Here is a 16,198-nt window from a genome sequence, read left to right on the forward strand (position 1 = left end):
ACATAAAGATTTGACGGATTATGAACCTAAGGAAGGGAAACGATTGAAGAACAGATGTAAAGGCGAGCAAGATAACTAAGAGATGTGCGGTGAATGCGGTGTAAGTCTATTATAATATTTTAACTAGGATTTATATATTGTAATGTTTGAAGCACGAATTTGGTAATATTAGCGGTTATGAAAAGTATTTTTCTTTTCTTTTCTTTTGTCTTTTGTCTTTTTTATTTTAGTTTGCATTTTGGAAAACATGTATATAAATGTGTTTACAGTGCTATGTATCGTTCTTTGTTTCTCTTTCTTTTTTTCTATAAAATTCAATAAAAATTAATAATAAAAAATAAATAAATAAAAATAAAACTGTTTATGGAAGACAATCTTGCTCTGCTATGAGGGATCGCCAAAGAAGAAGACGACTAACGTGACTTCAGGTTTAGCAGCCTGTTCCCTCTGCTCATGTCACAGAAACAATGGTGTCTCTACCACTCGCCAATTATTAAAGGATGAAAGCCCTCCGATTTCAGAGGAAGGTGGCAGAAGATACTATCCCACCCCCCAAAGAAAACCCCCCTCTTTGATTTATATCCTTTTTTTAGAAAAAGAAAAGAAAAGCTGTTGCTATGCCATCTGGAATGCATACGCTTTGGGGTAGGAAACGCTAACAAATTCCTGGCTCCCCCCACATTACGCAGACGAACCCCACCAAGGGAGTGGCATCTGGTGGACTGGAACCCCAGCTTGGGGGGGGGGGTCTTCCGGTTGCGCCCCGTGAGCTTTCAGTGGGAATTTTCTGCCTGAAATGCGTGAAAAGGAATCCCGTAAATCTTGATGGAAAAAAAGACACACACCCTTTTCCTTTGCGTGACCCCAAGAGGTCACGCTAGGGGGTGTGGGACCGGTGCCTCCCCCCCAACTTCCAGTTCCTGTCATCATCCTAGACCAAATGCGGCCCTCAAACTCCCAAATGCGGCCCTCAAGCAGTCTCTGTCTGGCCCTCGGATCTCACCTTTCGATACGTGCTCCCTCAACTGCATCGACCTGCGGAGCCAGCGCCACATAATATCCGTTCTGCATTTGCGAGAAATTGACCTAAACTTTGGAACTCCCTGCCACTTGATGCCTTTTCTATACTCTTTTCTTCAACGCCTGCTTAAAACGCAGTCATTTAGGCAAGCCTGCCCCCAGACGCATAGAATTTGAAGGGTTTAAATCTGTTTTTTGTTGTTGTTGTTGTTTTCTGTTAACTTTAAATACCTTTAAAAGTTTTGAACTTTTCCCAGGTGGGTGATTTCAATACTTCTTGCAAATGGCTGAGAGGTTTTGCTACAGTCAAAGTGGTATTCTGCTAAATAAAGGGATCAATAATGAACATTATTGAAAAGTAGAGACATCACCTTGCCAACAAAGGTCTGTATAGTTAAAGCTTTCCCAGTAAAAGCTTTCCCAGTTAAAGTTTTCCCAGTAGTGATGTATGGAAGTGAGAGCTGGACCATAAAGAAGGCTGATCGCCAAAGAATAGATGCTTTTGAATTCTGGTGCTGGAGGAGACTCTGGAGAGTCCCATGGACTGCACGAAGATCAAACCCATCCATTCTGAAGGAAACCAGCCCTGAGTGCTCACTGGAAGGACAGATCCTGAAGCTGAGGCTCCAATACTTTGGCCACCTCATGAGAAGAGAAGACTCCCTTGAAAAGACCCTGATGTTGGGAAAGATGGAGGGCACAAGGAGAAGGGGACGGCAGAGGACGAGATGGCTGGACAGTGTTCTGGAACATCCAGCATGAGTTTGACCAAACTGCGGGAGGCAGTGGAAGACAGGAGTGCCTGGCGTGCTCTGGTCCAGGGGGTCACGAAGAGGCGGACACGACTGAACAACTAAACATCAACAACAATGAACATTGCTGCCTCCATTTTGTTTTCAGGGGGGGGGTGAATTTGTTCGTTGCCTTGCAATTAGGGCCGTAGGGGGGCATGGCGGCGGGGGGGGGGCGGGAGTTGTCGAAGCAGATCAGTGCAACACCTGGACCGCGTCTGCTATCTGTGCCCTGCAGGGAAGGTTGTTACCTGAAACACTCCAGACAGAGAGGAAATCAATAAATACCAGGGCGCACCTGGCTGGCTTCTGCTTCTGGGGGCGAGAGATGGATTCCTTTCTGACCCTGCCAAAATCTATGCCCAGAAGCCTTTAAAACCAAACACACATACACAGAGAAAGACCTCAAACTGCCTCAGTACAAAAATGCCACAAACCAGGAATATGTGGGGAGGCAATGCAAGTTTCTAGTTCTCATGAAACAAAAAACAAAAAGCAGAAACAAAAGCCCAGAGAGGTAAGGGTCACTTTTTTCAAAATCCAGGCTCCCCAAATAAAACATGCTAAAAGAATAGCTTTACTGGCCATTGATTGACATCCTATGCCCTTTTTAATTTTTTTTATTTTATTCTGATTATGGATTTTGTGGTTTTATATTTTGACTTTATTCTGTCAACCGCCCTGAGAGCTGCAGGTACAGGGCGATATATAAATTCAATAAATAAACAATACAAGTCGTACCAATCAAAGGAAAAGGAATTGCAAAAAAAACCCTCTGGATATTGGTGAAATGGTCAAATTAATACGCAAAGCGTTGCAGGGGTTCTGCAGGGAGACTGGGTCCAGCCCTCTGGCTGAACTCGCCGTGAAACAGGCTCCGTTTATTGTACGTTTGGAAAACCCTTTGGAAAGCAGGGCAATTTAAATAAACTCATATGTGGAAATAAGAGCATTCTTATTTAAATAAATGCATGTGTGGGATTAAACGCACTCTTGCAAATTGTTTAAATAAGTGCATATGCAGGGACTTTGTTATTTCAGATTCCCCTTCTCCTGTTAAATCTCCAGCACAGACCCCAGTTGCTTAGCCCTAATTCTCAGTGCTAAGTCTGTATAACTCCCACAGTCATCCGCCCCCTGGCTGAAGCCTTAGCCTCCGTTTCCAACTTTCCTGTGTTCATTTTTATTTATCGTGACATTTATAGCCATCCTTTTCCTCCAAGGAGCTAGAGGAGCAGATCCTCTTCCTTTCCTTTTTCAGAACAACAACCTTTTGAGGTAGGCTCAAGGTTGAGAGACCGTGGTTCCATGAAGGCCTCATGAAAGCTGCTTGATAATGGACAACTGTGAGGGTCTGCAATGCCTTTTTAAAGTATTTTTAAAAAGGTAAAGGGACCCCTGACCATTGGGTCCAGTCGTGGCCGACTCTGGGGTTGTGGCGCTCATCTCGCTTTATTGGCCGAGGGAGCCGGCGTACAGCTTCCAAGTCATGTGGCCACATGACTAAGCTGCTTCTGGCGAACCAGAGCAGCGCACAGAAATGCCGTTTACCTTCCCGCTGGAGTGGTACCTATTTATCTACTTGCACTTTGACGTGCTTTCGAACTGCTAGGTTGGCAGGAGCAAGGACCGAGCAACGGGAGCTCACCCCGTTGCAGGGATTTGAACCGCCGACCTTCTGATCGGCAAGTCCTGGGCTCTGTGGTTTAACCCACAGTGCCACCCGCGTCCCTTAAAAGGATTTTAGGTACTCTCAAATGTTTTTACGTGGTTGGTAAATTGCTTTTAGATAGTTTTAAGGATTTTTTAAAAAAGTTTTAAACACATTCTTGCTTGCTTTTAAACTGTATTGTTTTAACACGCTTGTGTTTGATGCCCTTATCTCTTTTGGGGAGGGCAGGATAGAACATATTTATTTATCTATTTCATAAAATTTGTTTTATTATTGTTAAAAAAACACCTCAAAGCGGTTTACCATAAAAAAAGAACAGAACCAGAAAAACAACAACAACCAATTCAGAACAGCAACTTAAAACCTTCCAAAATAATGAGAACAGACAAGGAGCTAGCTTAAAAACCCAGCATTTGTTTATTCAGAAAAAAGGCTAAAATAATTTTTTTTAATGTAGCTGAGCGTGAGACTCGAACCCTGGGCTCGCAGGATCTAAGTAAAACACTCTAATGACTACGCTGCGTTTGCCTTTTGCTCAGTTCTCTCTCTGGCCTCCTTTCCTGCACTGTAAGCGCCACGGGGCAGAGATCGCACGTGCCACAGAAGACTATGCGCATATGGAACCCAGGAAGCCGCCTTCTAGAGAATCAGACAGTGGCATCCCTTTTTCTCCGTCGGCAGCGGTTCTTTGGGGTTTCAGACCAAGAGTCCTTCCCAGCCTTACCGGGATCTGCCAGTGATCAAACCTGGGATCTTTTGCATACAAAGAAGGCGCTCCACCAGTGGCTTTAAAATAACGCCAAGATTCCAGTCCTCATGGTTCCAAATGCAGGGCTAACTTAGGAAGCTCTGTACGGCCCGCACTGGCTGGCAGCAGCTCTCAAGGGTTCAGAGGAGGAGTCTTTCCCTACCTATAGCCCATCCAGACACCCTGCCACCCCAGAACCCCCCCCCAAAATGGGGTTTGCCCCCTTACTTACCTGCCAATCTGGCCGTGGCTTGCTGCCCCCATCGCCTTCTGATTCATGCCGTCGGTTTAGAGAAGACCAGACCCCTTTCGCAACCTCACCATCTGCGTAGCAGCCTGTTCTCTCTGCCGCAAAGCACCTCTTCTCCTGGGCGTGGGGGACGACCCCCCAGTTTCAAGACCTTTCCAGCTCCCTAAAGGAACAAATTTAATTTTTTTTAAAAAAAAGGAAAATGTCAGCGTTCAAAAGTCAACAACGGAAGCTTGGAACCTCTTTGTGTGTCTCTGCCACTTTTAAATGTTGACTTATAGAAGTGGGCCTGTAAAAGGAGGCTGGAGGGGGAATATTTAGGGTGGGTGGGCTCGCCTCGCTCGTAAAAGCCCCCTGAACGATGCCTGAACTCGTAACCCCTCGTTGACCTTTCTGAAAGGAAGAGGGGGGGAAAGCTGACCCAGACTCTTGTTTTGGGTGACTCATAAATCAGTCACTCAGTGCATTTTTTGTTGGGAGGGGGGTGAAGAACCAGAAGAGGAAATTGGCTCATAAAAATGTGCAACAGATTCCGATCAACCGGGCTCCATCGTGCCAACTGTGTTTCGCCTCTGTGCCTCAAAGGCTGGATTTTTTTGCAAAACGAAAGAAAGAGGAACCGAGCACTCAAATCTGTTTGGGGCCCATCCTTTCCTAGGCAATGAAAAAATACACAACTCATGTTCTGAGCTGAATTACCCCATGCACAAGACTTGCAAAAGAGAAAGAGCAGAATACAGAAGCAGTCAATTGTTATAGGAATTCTAAGGTCATAGATAGATATAGATAGATAGATAGATAGATAGATAGATAGATAGATAGATAGATGATAGATAGATAGATAGATAGATAGATAGATAGATAGATAGATAGATATAGATGATAGATAGATGATAGATAGATGATAGATAGATAGATAGATAGATAGATAGATAGATAGATAGATATAGAGATATAGAGATAGATAGATAGATAGATAGATAGATAGATAGATAGATAGACAGAGACAGACAGACAGACAGACAGACAGATGATAGATAGATAGATAGATAGATAGATAGATAGATAGATAGATAGATAGATAGATAGATGATAGATAGATGATAGATAGATATAGATAGATAGAATAAATGTTCATAAATTTGCGTGTTCAGACCCAGAAACCTCCCCCTTAAATAAATTCACACATGACTCAAATTTTGATTTGGGCAGAATTTAGGCCACAACTTTATTGATTACAGAAAGTGACTGGTTGCACAGGCTCTGGTTCGACTAGCTCCCTGCCATGCAGGTAGCGCTGACCCAGGGTTCCGGCATAGGTCAGCCAAGGGTGAACACCTGGATAAGCGGAAAGCCAGGAACGGGCTAATTCCGCCACCCAAATGTCCCCCTGGACTCAGGCACGGGCACAACCCCCTCTCAGGGGTTGACCCACCATCAAATCCCTGGATTCCTTTAATGGAATACCCTTCACATAGGGATGGCAAGAGCGTTCTCCCATCCCTATCACCTGAACCAGAGCCTATCCGCAACCTTACAAGTTGTGACGATTTGCTATACGGCAGGCAGAACCCAAATGGCAACAGCCAATCAGCCAAGTGGGGGCAATTCCTGCCGTGCCCCTGTCCCAAAGACAGACGACACACGACGGCATAGCAAGGTCAAGCGCAAAGCCCTAAAAGTAGGGAGAGGTGGGCGGGTGTCCCGAATGCACGCGCCGAAAGAGGAAGCTCTGGGTCACATTCATGGGCATAAATAGGTCCCTCGAACCGTTTGGACTGCGTCCCATTGGCCAGATTGCACCCAGCTTTGGGGGACCTACTAATCTGGTGTTGTGGATGACCAGTTGTACCCACCCACAACACAGGGAGTCGCTTTTAAAGGTCTTATCGCAATTGTTGTTTGTTGTTGTTTAGTCGTTTAGTCGTGTCCGACTCTTCGTGACCCCCTGGACCAGAGCACGCCCCATGGACTCATCACAATACGTGTCCCCTTTAAGGGAGGACCCGATTTACAAGGCAAACACATACGTACACGTGTCTGAAATAGTACAGGAGAGCAACCCTGAAGCCATTTTGAATCTTTCAGCAACCTCAAATATTCTCCCCATTGTCTCTTTGCTCCCAACTCCTGTCTTTAGGGTGTATTTGTGTATAAATAGGGTGAGCAGTGACCTGGATTCAGGAACTAAGTATTTAGCATCTCAAAGGGAATGGCCAGGCTGCCCAGGTAAAGCAATCAGTGACCATTATCAGATACCCTGACAGACAGGTTTTCTGCTGTAGACTGCCCCCTGTGATGTATTTCTGCTGAGGACCACCTCTTTCGGTGATGTATGTATGATGTTTTGGGGGGTGGTCTTGAGCTACAGGGGAGGCAATTTCAAAAGTCTATACTGTGTGTAAGAGCTTGGACACCAATGTTCTGGGTTCCTCTCCTCCCTCCCTGCGTGGGGTGAGCGGGGGACCCTGTTGCAACAGTTGAATAAAGATCAGGCTTGCTAGCTGCTTTGCTTCTCAATATTTTCTGGTTGGCCTCTGTTATTTTCTCCTACCGATAGAGAACCTACATAAGGACTCTGTACGGGCTCTTGGATACCCAATAAGGGATATAGGCGCAGTTTTTTCTTATAACACAGAGAACCATAGACTGGTATACAGTGGTACTTTAGTTCTCAAACTTAATCCGTTCCGGAAGTCCGTTCCAAAACCAAAGCATTCCAAAACCAAGGCGCGCTTTGCCATAGAAAGTAATGCAAAATGGATTAATCCGTTCCAGACTTTTAAAAACAGCAATTTAATATGAATTTTACTATATAACAAGACCGTTGATCCATAAAATGAAAGCAATAAACAATGTACTGCAGTCACACAATCAATCAGTAGCTGGACTGGGTTCTACACAGTCACACAAAAAAGAGCCACTAAAACGCAAAATAAATAGAAAAAACAGACAGACCTCAGCATAACACTCAAATTGGAAGTGTGTCACTCAAATTGGAAGTTTGGCACTCAAATCGGAAGTGTAACACTCAAAACGGAGCACATTCAACTTCCGAAAAAAGTTCGCAAACCGGAACACTTACTTCCGGGTTTGCAGTGTTTGGGTTCCAAGTTGTTTGAGTACCAAGGCATTTGAGAACCAAGGTTCCACTGTCATTGGAAGTCCCACCCCCTGCAATGCAGAAATCAGTGCCAAAGAACCCTTGACAGATGACCAACTGAGCTCTGTTTCAAAACCTCCAAGGAAGCAGAGTCTCCCAGCTTTATTTTTATGTTTTTAAAAAGTTCAGGCAAGTTTCTGCTTGCCTGAGAGAACCATCTCCGCTCTCCGCCCCAAGGCACCATTGTCGGGGTTCTCCTGGCACCCCGAGCCAATTTGGGAGAATGGGGGCGGTGCAGGGGGAGGCGAGAGGGGGGAAAGCCCCACTGCGCCGATGTCCTCACCATGGACTTCCTCCAGCAGGACCCATTGGTTGAATCTGGCCCTAGGTTTCTAGTCCTCAGCAACAACCTTCCGACATAAGCTTGGTGCCAACCATCCAGTCGCCTCTTCATTTCATTATATCAACTAGTTTATAAAAAAATATCCTTATTTATTGCAAGCTGACACAGAAAATCGCCTCCCAAAAGCTCCTCCCTCACCTTTCCATCCTCCTCTGAGCATCACCCACCTGAACCAAAATGTCTCGATGTCGCATGGACCAGTCCCGCTACTGCGGTTATCACAGGAAAAAGAGGAGAGACTGGATACCTCCTTTGGCCAGGCGCAAGGTTGTCATGGATCCTCAAAGAGCGACAGCCCTGCGAGGTCTGGGCCCCACTCCCTTTGTTTGGTCAATCTTTGCTTAATCCAGTCCTGGGTATTTTTATCCGGCTGGGGACCGTCCAAATCTTTGTTGCGTTGGCACCACATGGAGTGGACCGTCCAAATATACCCGCTCACATTCCCCCACTTATCTTTCTAAATCAGTTACATCGGCTACATTAAAAAAAAGGCACCCTTGGCTGGGAGTTGTGGAAGGAAAGGTCACCGCTTTGTGGAATCAAAACATGTCTGAAAAGGTCACTGCGCCCAAGAGAACGCTCGGCCCAAATGCCAAACTCGCTCTCTCTTCTCCTATTAAAACCCACAGGTTGCTAATGTAAGTATCACCGTGGAAAGAGAAATTAGCAATGAGGACTAGCAACTTAACAAAGCCATGCTGTTTTATCAAAACACGCCTGGAAGGTAGTTGCACCTGAGAAAGCACCCACCAAACCCTTCCTTCCTTCCTTCCTTCCTTCCTTCCTTCCTTCCTTCCTTCCTTCCTTCCTCTCTCTCTCTCTCTCTCCTGTTTAAAACCCATGTTGCTAACACAGCTATCACTACAGGTGTGAAACTTAATTTTTGCACATTTCTTCAGTCTTAAAAATATATTTTGAGGTGTGAGGGATTCAGATTTGCTACTATGTGACCGTGCAACATTTAGCTTGGCAAGACTACGTTTGATGAATCAAAGAATCAAAGAATTGTAGGGTTGGAAGAGGCCTTGATAATCCTCTAGCCTAATCAACTGAGTTATCCAGATACATAAACTGCTTTTGGAAACCAAATAATTTTAATTTTACCCTCTGAAAAGTTCAGGTAATGCTTAATCTTCTTCTTCATCATCATCATATCTGCAAGTACTTGGCAATCTTTTTCATGGTTTCTATGCAACTTTACTCACTGCAGATGGTGACAGCAGTCACGAAATTAAAAGATGCCTGCGCCTTGGGAGAAAAGTGATGACAACCTGAGACAGCATCTTAAAAAGCAGAGACATCACCTTGCCGACAAAGGTCCATATAGTCAAAGCTGAGGTTTTCCCAGTAGTGATGTATGGAAGTGAGAGCTGGACTATAAAGAAGGCTGATCGCCGAAGAATGGATGCTTTTGAATTCTGGTGCTGGAGAAGACTCTAGAGAGTCCCATGGACTGCAAGAAGATCAAACCTCTCCATTCTGAAGGAAATCAGCCCTGAGTGCTCACTGGAAGGACAGATCCTGAAGCTGAGGCTCCAATACTTTGGCCACCGCATGAGAAGAGAAGACTAGCTGGGAAAGACCCTGATGTTGGGAAAGATGGAGGGCACAAGGAGAAGGGGACAACGGAGAACGAGATGGTGGGACAGTGTTCTCAAAGCAACCAGCATGAGTTTGACCAAACTGTGGGAGGCAGTGGAAGACGGGAGGGCCTGGCGTGCTCTGGTCCAGGGGGTCACAAAGAGGCGGACACAACTAAACGACAACAGGCAACCTTACACACATTTTACTTACAAAGCAAAATGAAATTATATCAATTTAACACACAATTTCTTTTGAATTCTCCGCCATCTGCAATCTAAAATCAGATCAAGTTGGTATTTGCCCAAGGCAATGAATGCCCCACCTTCTTTGGAATCTGAAAATTGAAAAACACAACACGCCCAAATGCCACACTGTTTTAATCAACTTCATTGCACTTGTGCCTTAATTCCAGCATTGGCCCAGGGACGTGCTTTCTGCATTTCAGGGGCAGAATCCCCCCCACCCCGAGAAAGCACCCTTGGCACACAAACATTTCAGCAAGCGATGTGGTTTTTAAGGCGAAATGCAATTGGTCCGGGGTGGAGGGCTTTGTTGTTTACATCCATGGAAAGTAGCTTTTAAAATCCCTCTTGGAAAAAAGATGTGGCCGGGGCCTTGAGGACATGGCAGCGTCCCCACCCCACCCCGTGCTAATCCGTTCAGCAGGGGCTGAGTGGGCGCAGGCCACAGGTTGGCAGGATCTTGGCAAGGAGCCTGGGAAAGTGACGGTTGATGGGTAAATCAGATGGGATTGTTTGCAAACAAACGGCCCTCTCCAAGCAAGGCTGCCCTCAGCGGCGAGGCGAACGAAGAACAGAAGCAGAAATCTTTTCACCCAGGAAGTCAAGAAGGGGGGAAAAAGAGGCTATCTTTTGACCTTCTAATGACCTTCTAAGGATGACAATTAGCTGGTCCTAAGGCTTTTAATTATTGCTGCATTTCAGCCAGTTTGCAAGCACAGCCTAGGAGGAGCAGGCGATGGAATTCGATTCAGCTCGCGTTTCAAAGCAAATCCACCAAATTTGCACTTCCCAAAATACTGAGAACCAGAACGTGGTGGGGTTTTTTTTGGGGGGGGGGTGTGGATCTATTCGGGGGAAGTGCACATATAAATTAATATAATAGTGAAAATAAAACACAAAACGCATTATATCAGGGGGAACGGCTTGCAAAAAATGTGTCCGTGGGGAGAAATGTGCACTGCAAGTCCTACATCTGAGGGGGTTGGACGAAATGACTTTTGAATCGCTTCCAATCCTAATGTTTCGTGATTCTATAGAAATGCAGAAGAATTTTCAAGAGGATTTGTCTGCAGCTAGAAATTTGGGAAAAACTAGCTTAGAATAGAAGGGACGCGGGTGGCGCTGTGGGTAAAAGCCTCAGCGCCTAGGACTTGCCGATCGAAAGGTCGGCGGTTCAAATCCCCGCGGCGGGGTGCGCTCCCGTTGCTCGGTCCCAGCGCCTGCCAACCTAGCAGTTCGAAAGAACCCCCGGGTGCAAGTAGATAAATAGGGACCGCTTACTAGCGGGAAGGTAAACGGCGTTCCGTGTGCTGCGCTGGCTCGCCAGATGCAGCTTGTCACGCTGGCCACGTGACCCGGAAGTGGTCCGTATGGGCAGGGGTACCTTTACCTTTTACTAGCTTAGAATAGAGGAGGAGGAGGAGGAGGAAACAGGGATTAATAGGAGATTTTAGGGCTGTCCTAAAAAATGGCTCTAAAAAGCGCTCTCTCTCTCTCTCTCTCTATATATATATATAAGCTGAACAATATGGCAAGCCTAAACAATGAGGACTAGGAGCTTGACACTGATTCTGTGCATGCTGCCTCAGTTTACAGAAAGGTGTTTTAAAAAGGGAGAGTTGATATCCAGAGGAAGAGGAAGGGAGAAAGAGAGGAGATATATTTCCCTCTGTTTCCCAGCACTCGAGGACAAGATTTGGCATACAGCGGTTAGGACAGGCAGACATCCCAGCGGAATTAAAACGCCCAGCCAAAGGAACAGATGAAGGCAGATGTTTTCACATCCAAAACCGTGAGACGAATCACAGATCAGGTTTGGACACGGTCAGCTATCCAAAAACCCTCTTTGAAAAAGGAGCAATTAAAAGCACCCCTCGAAGCTGCCAAGATCGCTGGTGTTGGGGAATATTTTGTATTTTTTTTGGAAGTGTGGGGAAATCCTTGAAGGAACATTGTTTCCGAAGGACAACTGGGCCTCACTCACTCCCTGTGCTAGAATATTTTGGAAGGCAAGTGCAGGATCTGGCCTTAGGAGATGACAAGACCTTGACTGAAATGGAAAGGTCTGGTCAAATCAGGTAATTTGATTTTCCCACCCCACAAAAATCAAATCAAATATGATATCTAATATAATTAGCAAGCCAAGTTCAAGGTGCTCTTATTAGTATATAGAGCCATTAACAATTTGGGACCAGTTTTTCTGCAAGGTGCCCAGCTGACTGGCGGAACTGGTGCTGCTACAGGTACCATTATTACACCTGTTCTGCATTTGGAAGAACTTGATATTTTCGTGTAACTTTGGAACTCCCTGCCTATTGACACCAGGCAGGCGCCTTCGCTTGTGAATAGCTAAAGGTAAAGGGACCTCTGACCATTAGGTCCAGTCGTGGCCGACTCTGGGGTTGCGGCGCTCATCTCGCTTTACTGGCCGAGGGAGCCGGCGTACAGCTTCCGGGTCATGTGGCCAGCATGACTAAGCCGCTTCTGGCGAACCAGAGCAGCGCACAGAAACGCCGTTTACCTTCCCACCGGAGCAGTACCTATTTATCTACTTGCACTTTGGCGTGCTTTCGAACTGCTAGGTTGGCAGGAGCAGAGACCGAACAACGGGAGCTCACCCCGTCGCGGGGATTCGAACCGCCGACCTTCTGATCGGCAAGCCCTAGGCTCTGTGGTTTAACCCACAGCGCTACCCGTGTCAATCACAACTTTTTCTGTGGTTTATTGACGCGAGTAAAAAGGTCAGCCTAACTTAATATGGCAGGAGATTCCCCATTTTGAACTTCCTTGACCCCGGTACCAGTCTTATCTCAAAGCTGCCCTGAAGAATCCTGAGCTCCTAATACCTTGTATAAAGATCAGCGCTCGTAATCTAGTTACCAGTAAAATCTAATCAACACCTCCTGTTAAGGAAAGGCGGCTCCACAGGCAAAAGGAAAAAGCAAACGAGGACAACCAGTTTTTGCTGACTGCTATTATATTCCTTCATCTTTTCATGGAGCGGAATAAACAAAATGAGAAACGGGCAGGGAACTCCGGGAGGAGACAACAGAATTATTGGAATTAGAGGAATTGCTCATCTCAAACCCCCTCCCCCTTCTCCATGAGAACACATTGGCTAAAATTAGTACAGAAATCCTAATAGTTAGTTAGCTCTCTCCATGCTGCGACAAGGAACTTAGTCAGCGCTCTCAATGAATCCCACATCCTAAAACTCTTGTGCATGAATACTTGTGAGTGCTGGACACGCATTTGAGTTCAGACACATACTTCCTAACCCACTGTATTTTTTCTGGTGCCTGCTAAAAAACGTTTTTTGTTTAGGCAAGCCTACTCAAGCTGTTTGGAAATTTGAAGCAAGTTTTTAAGTATACAGTTATTTTAACTGTTTTTAAAGTCTTTCAAAAAAAAAAGTATAATGTTACTTTAACTGTTTTTAAAGTCTTGAATTATTGCTTCCCCTCCCCCTGGTAATTTTATTGTTGTATCTTTTTCGCAAACCCCTTGAGGCTGTTGTTTTCTTACAACCTAGCAGAGCATTTAAAAAATAAATAAATAGAACAAATATTTAGCCAACTGCTAAAATAATGTAAAAAAAGGATGGCTATTTATAACGACAAAATAATGCGCTGTATCCAGAGTGGCAATGAGCAATGTGTCCCATAATCGCAAGGATTTATCTGTACAACAGGCTTTTCCTCTCCCCTTAAATTTGCTCTTGGGATTCCCCTATTGCTCTGGGGAGCAGAGGGGGTGAAAGTCCCACAGGGCAAACAGAAATCATGACATTTTGTTTTCCTGCCCAAAGGGAACTTTCTTTCGCATTCGTCGCCCCGCCCACTTCCTCCTCTGGCCCCGCCCACCATCGCCACATGGCCCTTGGGAGATTGCCCAATATGGCTGGAAAAAAGTTCCCCATCAAGGAGGACTGCTCCCATAAAAGAGGACACCCACACACCCTAATTTGGATCAGGGTGGAAGGTTGCATCCTGGCACGGATGATTTTGAAGCAAAAAGACCTTGTTATGTACTAAGTTGAATAGGATCCAAAATGCAGCAGTCTGATTGGTCCACAGGAGCCACCCAATCTAGCTCCAGGTGGAAGTGAATCCGCAACCTGATTGGCCTTCAGGAGAATCCCGGAATTAGCCAATCATGTTGGGGCCCATTGTCTAAATAATGTAAATAAAGCAGACATTCTGGGGGAACTTCCATTCCTCCTCACCACTATGAGCTGAATAAAGAGCATGAAATCCACTCTCGACTCCGAGTATATTTCAGACCTGGAGTAGTAACCAAAAATAATGGTGCTCCTGAGGACGTGCAGAGTGCCTGCTGTTCTTCACTGGAGGAATAAATGTGGGACAAGGGAGGGCAACTGTATCAGGCTAGAATCCCCAGAGACTTGTCAGCCTCTGAAGGCTTTTGCTTGTGTGTTTGTGTGTGTGTATACACACAGTGAGGGGGGAAAGTATTTGATCCGCTGCTAAATTTGCCCGTTTGCCCTCTGACAAAGAAATGACCAGTCCATAACTTTAATGGTAGGTTTATTGTAGCTGTGAGAGACAGAATAACAACAGGAACCCCCCCCCCCCCGAAACCCAGAAGACAAAAGTCACAGCTACAATAAAAATTATGGACTGGTCGTTTCTTCGTCAGAGGGCAAACGGGCAAATTTAGCAGGGGATCAAATACGTCCCCCCCCCCCACCTCACTGTATATATTTAAACTAAGCTGAACTCCTGAACTTCAGCTTTGCAGAAAGGGGAAAGGGGAAAAAAGGCTGAACCAGCGTAAGTTCTTCCTCCTCTTGGCCTGGACAGTTACAGTAACATTCCCCTCGCATTACTTCACCCGAAGGAGCAGAAATCGTTTAGCTGTTTGGCCGGGGTGTTTGGAAAAGAACGGAGCGCTCTCGTTCCTTGGGAAATAAAAGAGCAGCGAGCCGAGGGGAACTTGAAAGCCAAGGTTAAACACACCACGCCATTCCCTCTCCGAGGGAGCGGGCCAACTCGACACCCCACCCCACCCTTCTGCGATTTGGCAAGCAGCTTGCGAGTGCAGAGGTCGAGCTTCAGAGCGATCAAGAGACTAGTCCCTGGGGACAGAAGGACTGTTCCTTCGAAAAGCACACCACAAAGACGCCTAGACTTCCGCCCTCTCTTATATAGACAGACACACTAGTTGCCACCTGGGTGCCCTTTATGTTCCCAATTTTGACCTGTATAGAATCATAGCAGCCACGAAATTAAAAGACGCCTGCTTCTTGGATGAAAAGCGATGGCAAACCTAGACAGCATCTTAAAAAGCAGAGACATCACCTTGCCGACAAAGGTCCGTATAGTCAAAGCTATGGTTTTCCCAGTAGGGATGTATGGAAGTGAGAGCTGGACCATAAAGAGGACTGATCGCAGAAGAATTGATGCTTTTGAATTCTGGTGCTGGAGGAGACTCTTGAGAGTCCCATGGACTGCAGGAAGATCAAACCTATCAAATTCTGAAGGAAATCAGCCCTAAGTGCTCACTGGAAGGACAGATCCTGAAGCTGAGGCTCCAATGCTTTGGCCACCTCATGAGAAGAGAAGACTCCCTGGGAAAGACCCTGATGTTGGGAAAGATGGAGGGCACAAGGAGAAGGGGACGATGGAGGACGAGATGGTGGGACAGTGTTCTCGAAGCTACCAGCATGAGTTTGACTAAACTGCGGGAGGCAGTGGAAGACAGGAGTGCCTGGCGTGCTCTGGTCCAGGGGGTCATGAAGAGGTGGACACAACTAAACGACTAAACAACAAGAATCATAGAATTTATTTATGATTTAGAAGGGGTACCACTGAGGTCATCCAATCGAACCCGCGAGAGATTCTGGTAGTGTCAGGGATCAAGCATCTCTTTAAGGGTTTCTCTGGCTTGTGCATCAGGGCTCCCCATTTTGCCAGGCCAAGCCCACCTGCCAATCACCTGGAAGCACCTATGATGCCAGGTGTGGGCAGGTAAAAAGGCAGTCTGAAAGCAGCCTCTTAAGCAGCAACAACCGGCTGATAATCAGCAAGTCTAGACACTCCTGAAGTCCTGACAATCAGCTGATTGGGGCTGACAAAACAGCTTCTAAAGTTCCCCTTGATCAGCATATCAGTCGGACTTCAAAGGACAGGGCAGGGCTTTGACGTCCCAACCACCAGCTGGTTGTTGGGACTTCAAAGCTCCACATCACCTGCCAAGCATCGTGATGTCAAATTTGGCCCATAGTGGGGTAGGGCAGTTCTCCTCCTCTGCTCTATTTAAGCATCCCCAGCAAAGGAGAGCCCGCCACGTCCTGAGGCAGGCAGTTCCACAGATGAACAGCTTTCCCCATGAAGCTCGAGCTTCTAGTCCACATGGTTGCAAA

General features: G+C 46.1%; 1 protein-coding gene across 2 annotated transcripts in view; it reads right to left on the reverse strand.

Moving 5' to 3' along the window:
• Positions 1-16,198, reverse strand: part of ADAMTSL4 (ADAMTS like 4) — an 80,291-nt gene that overhangs the window by 46,709 nt on the left and 17,384 nt on the right. For both annotated transcript variants that reach the window (XM_028709878.2, XM_028709876.2), the window contains one exon: positions 4,464-4,644. In XM_028709878.2, the coding sequence (XP_028565711.2) occupies positions 4,464-4,510 (47 nt within the window). In that variant the 5' untranslated portion in view covers positions 4,511-4,644. The remainder of the gene's footprint in view (positions 1-4,463; positions 4,645-16,198) is intronic.

This window comes from Podarcis muralis, chromosome 16 (assembly GCF_964188315.1).
Source record: "Podarcis muralis chromosome 16, rPodMur119.hap1.1, whole genome shotgun sequence".
Classification (NCBI taxonomy): Eukaryota; Metazoa; Chordata; class Lepidosauria; order Squamata; family Lacertidae; genus Podarcis; species Podarcis muralis.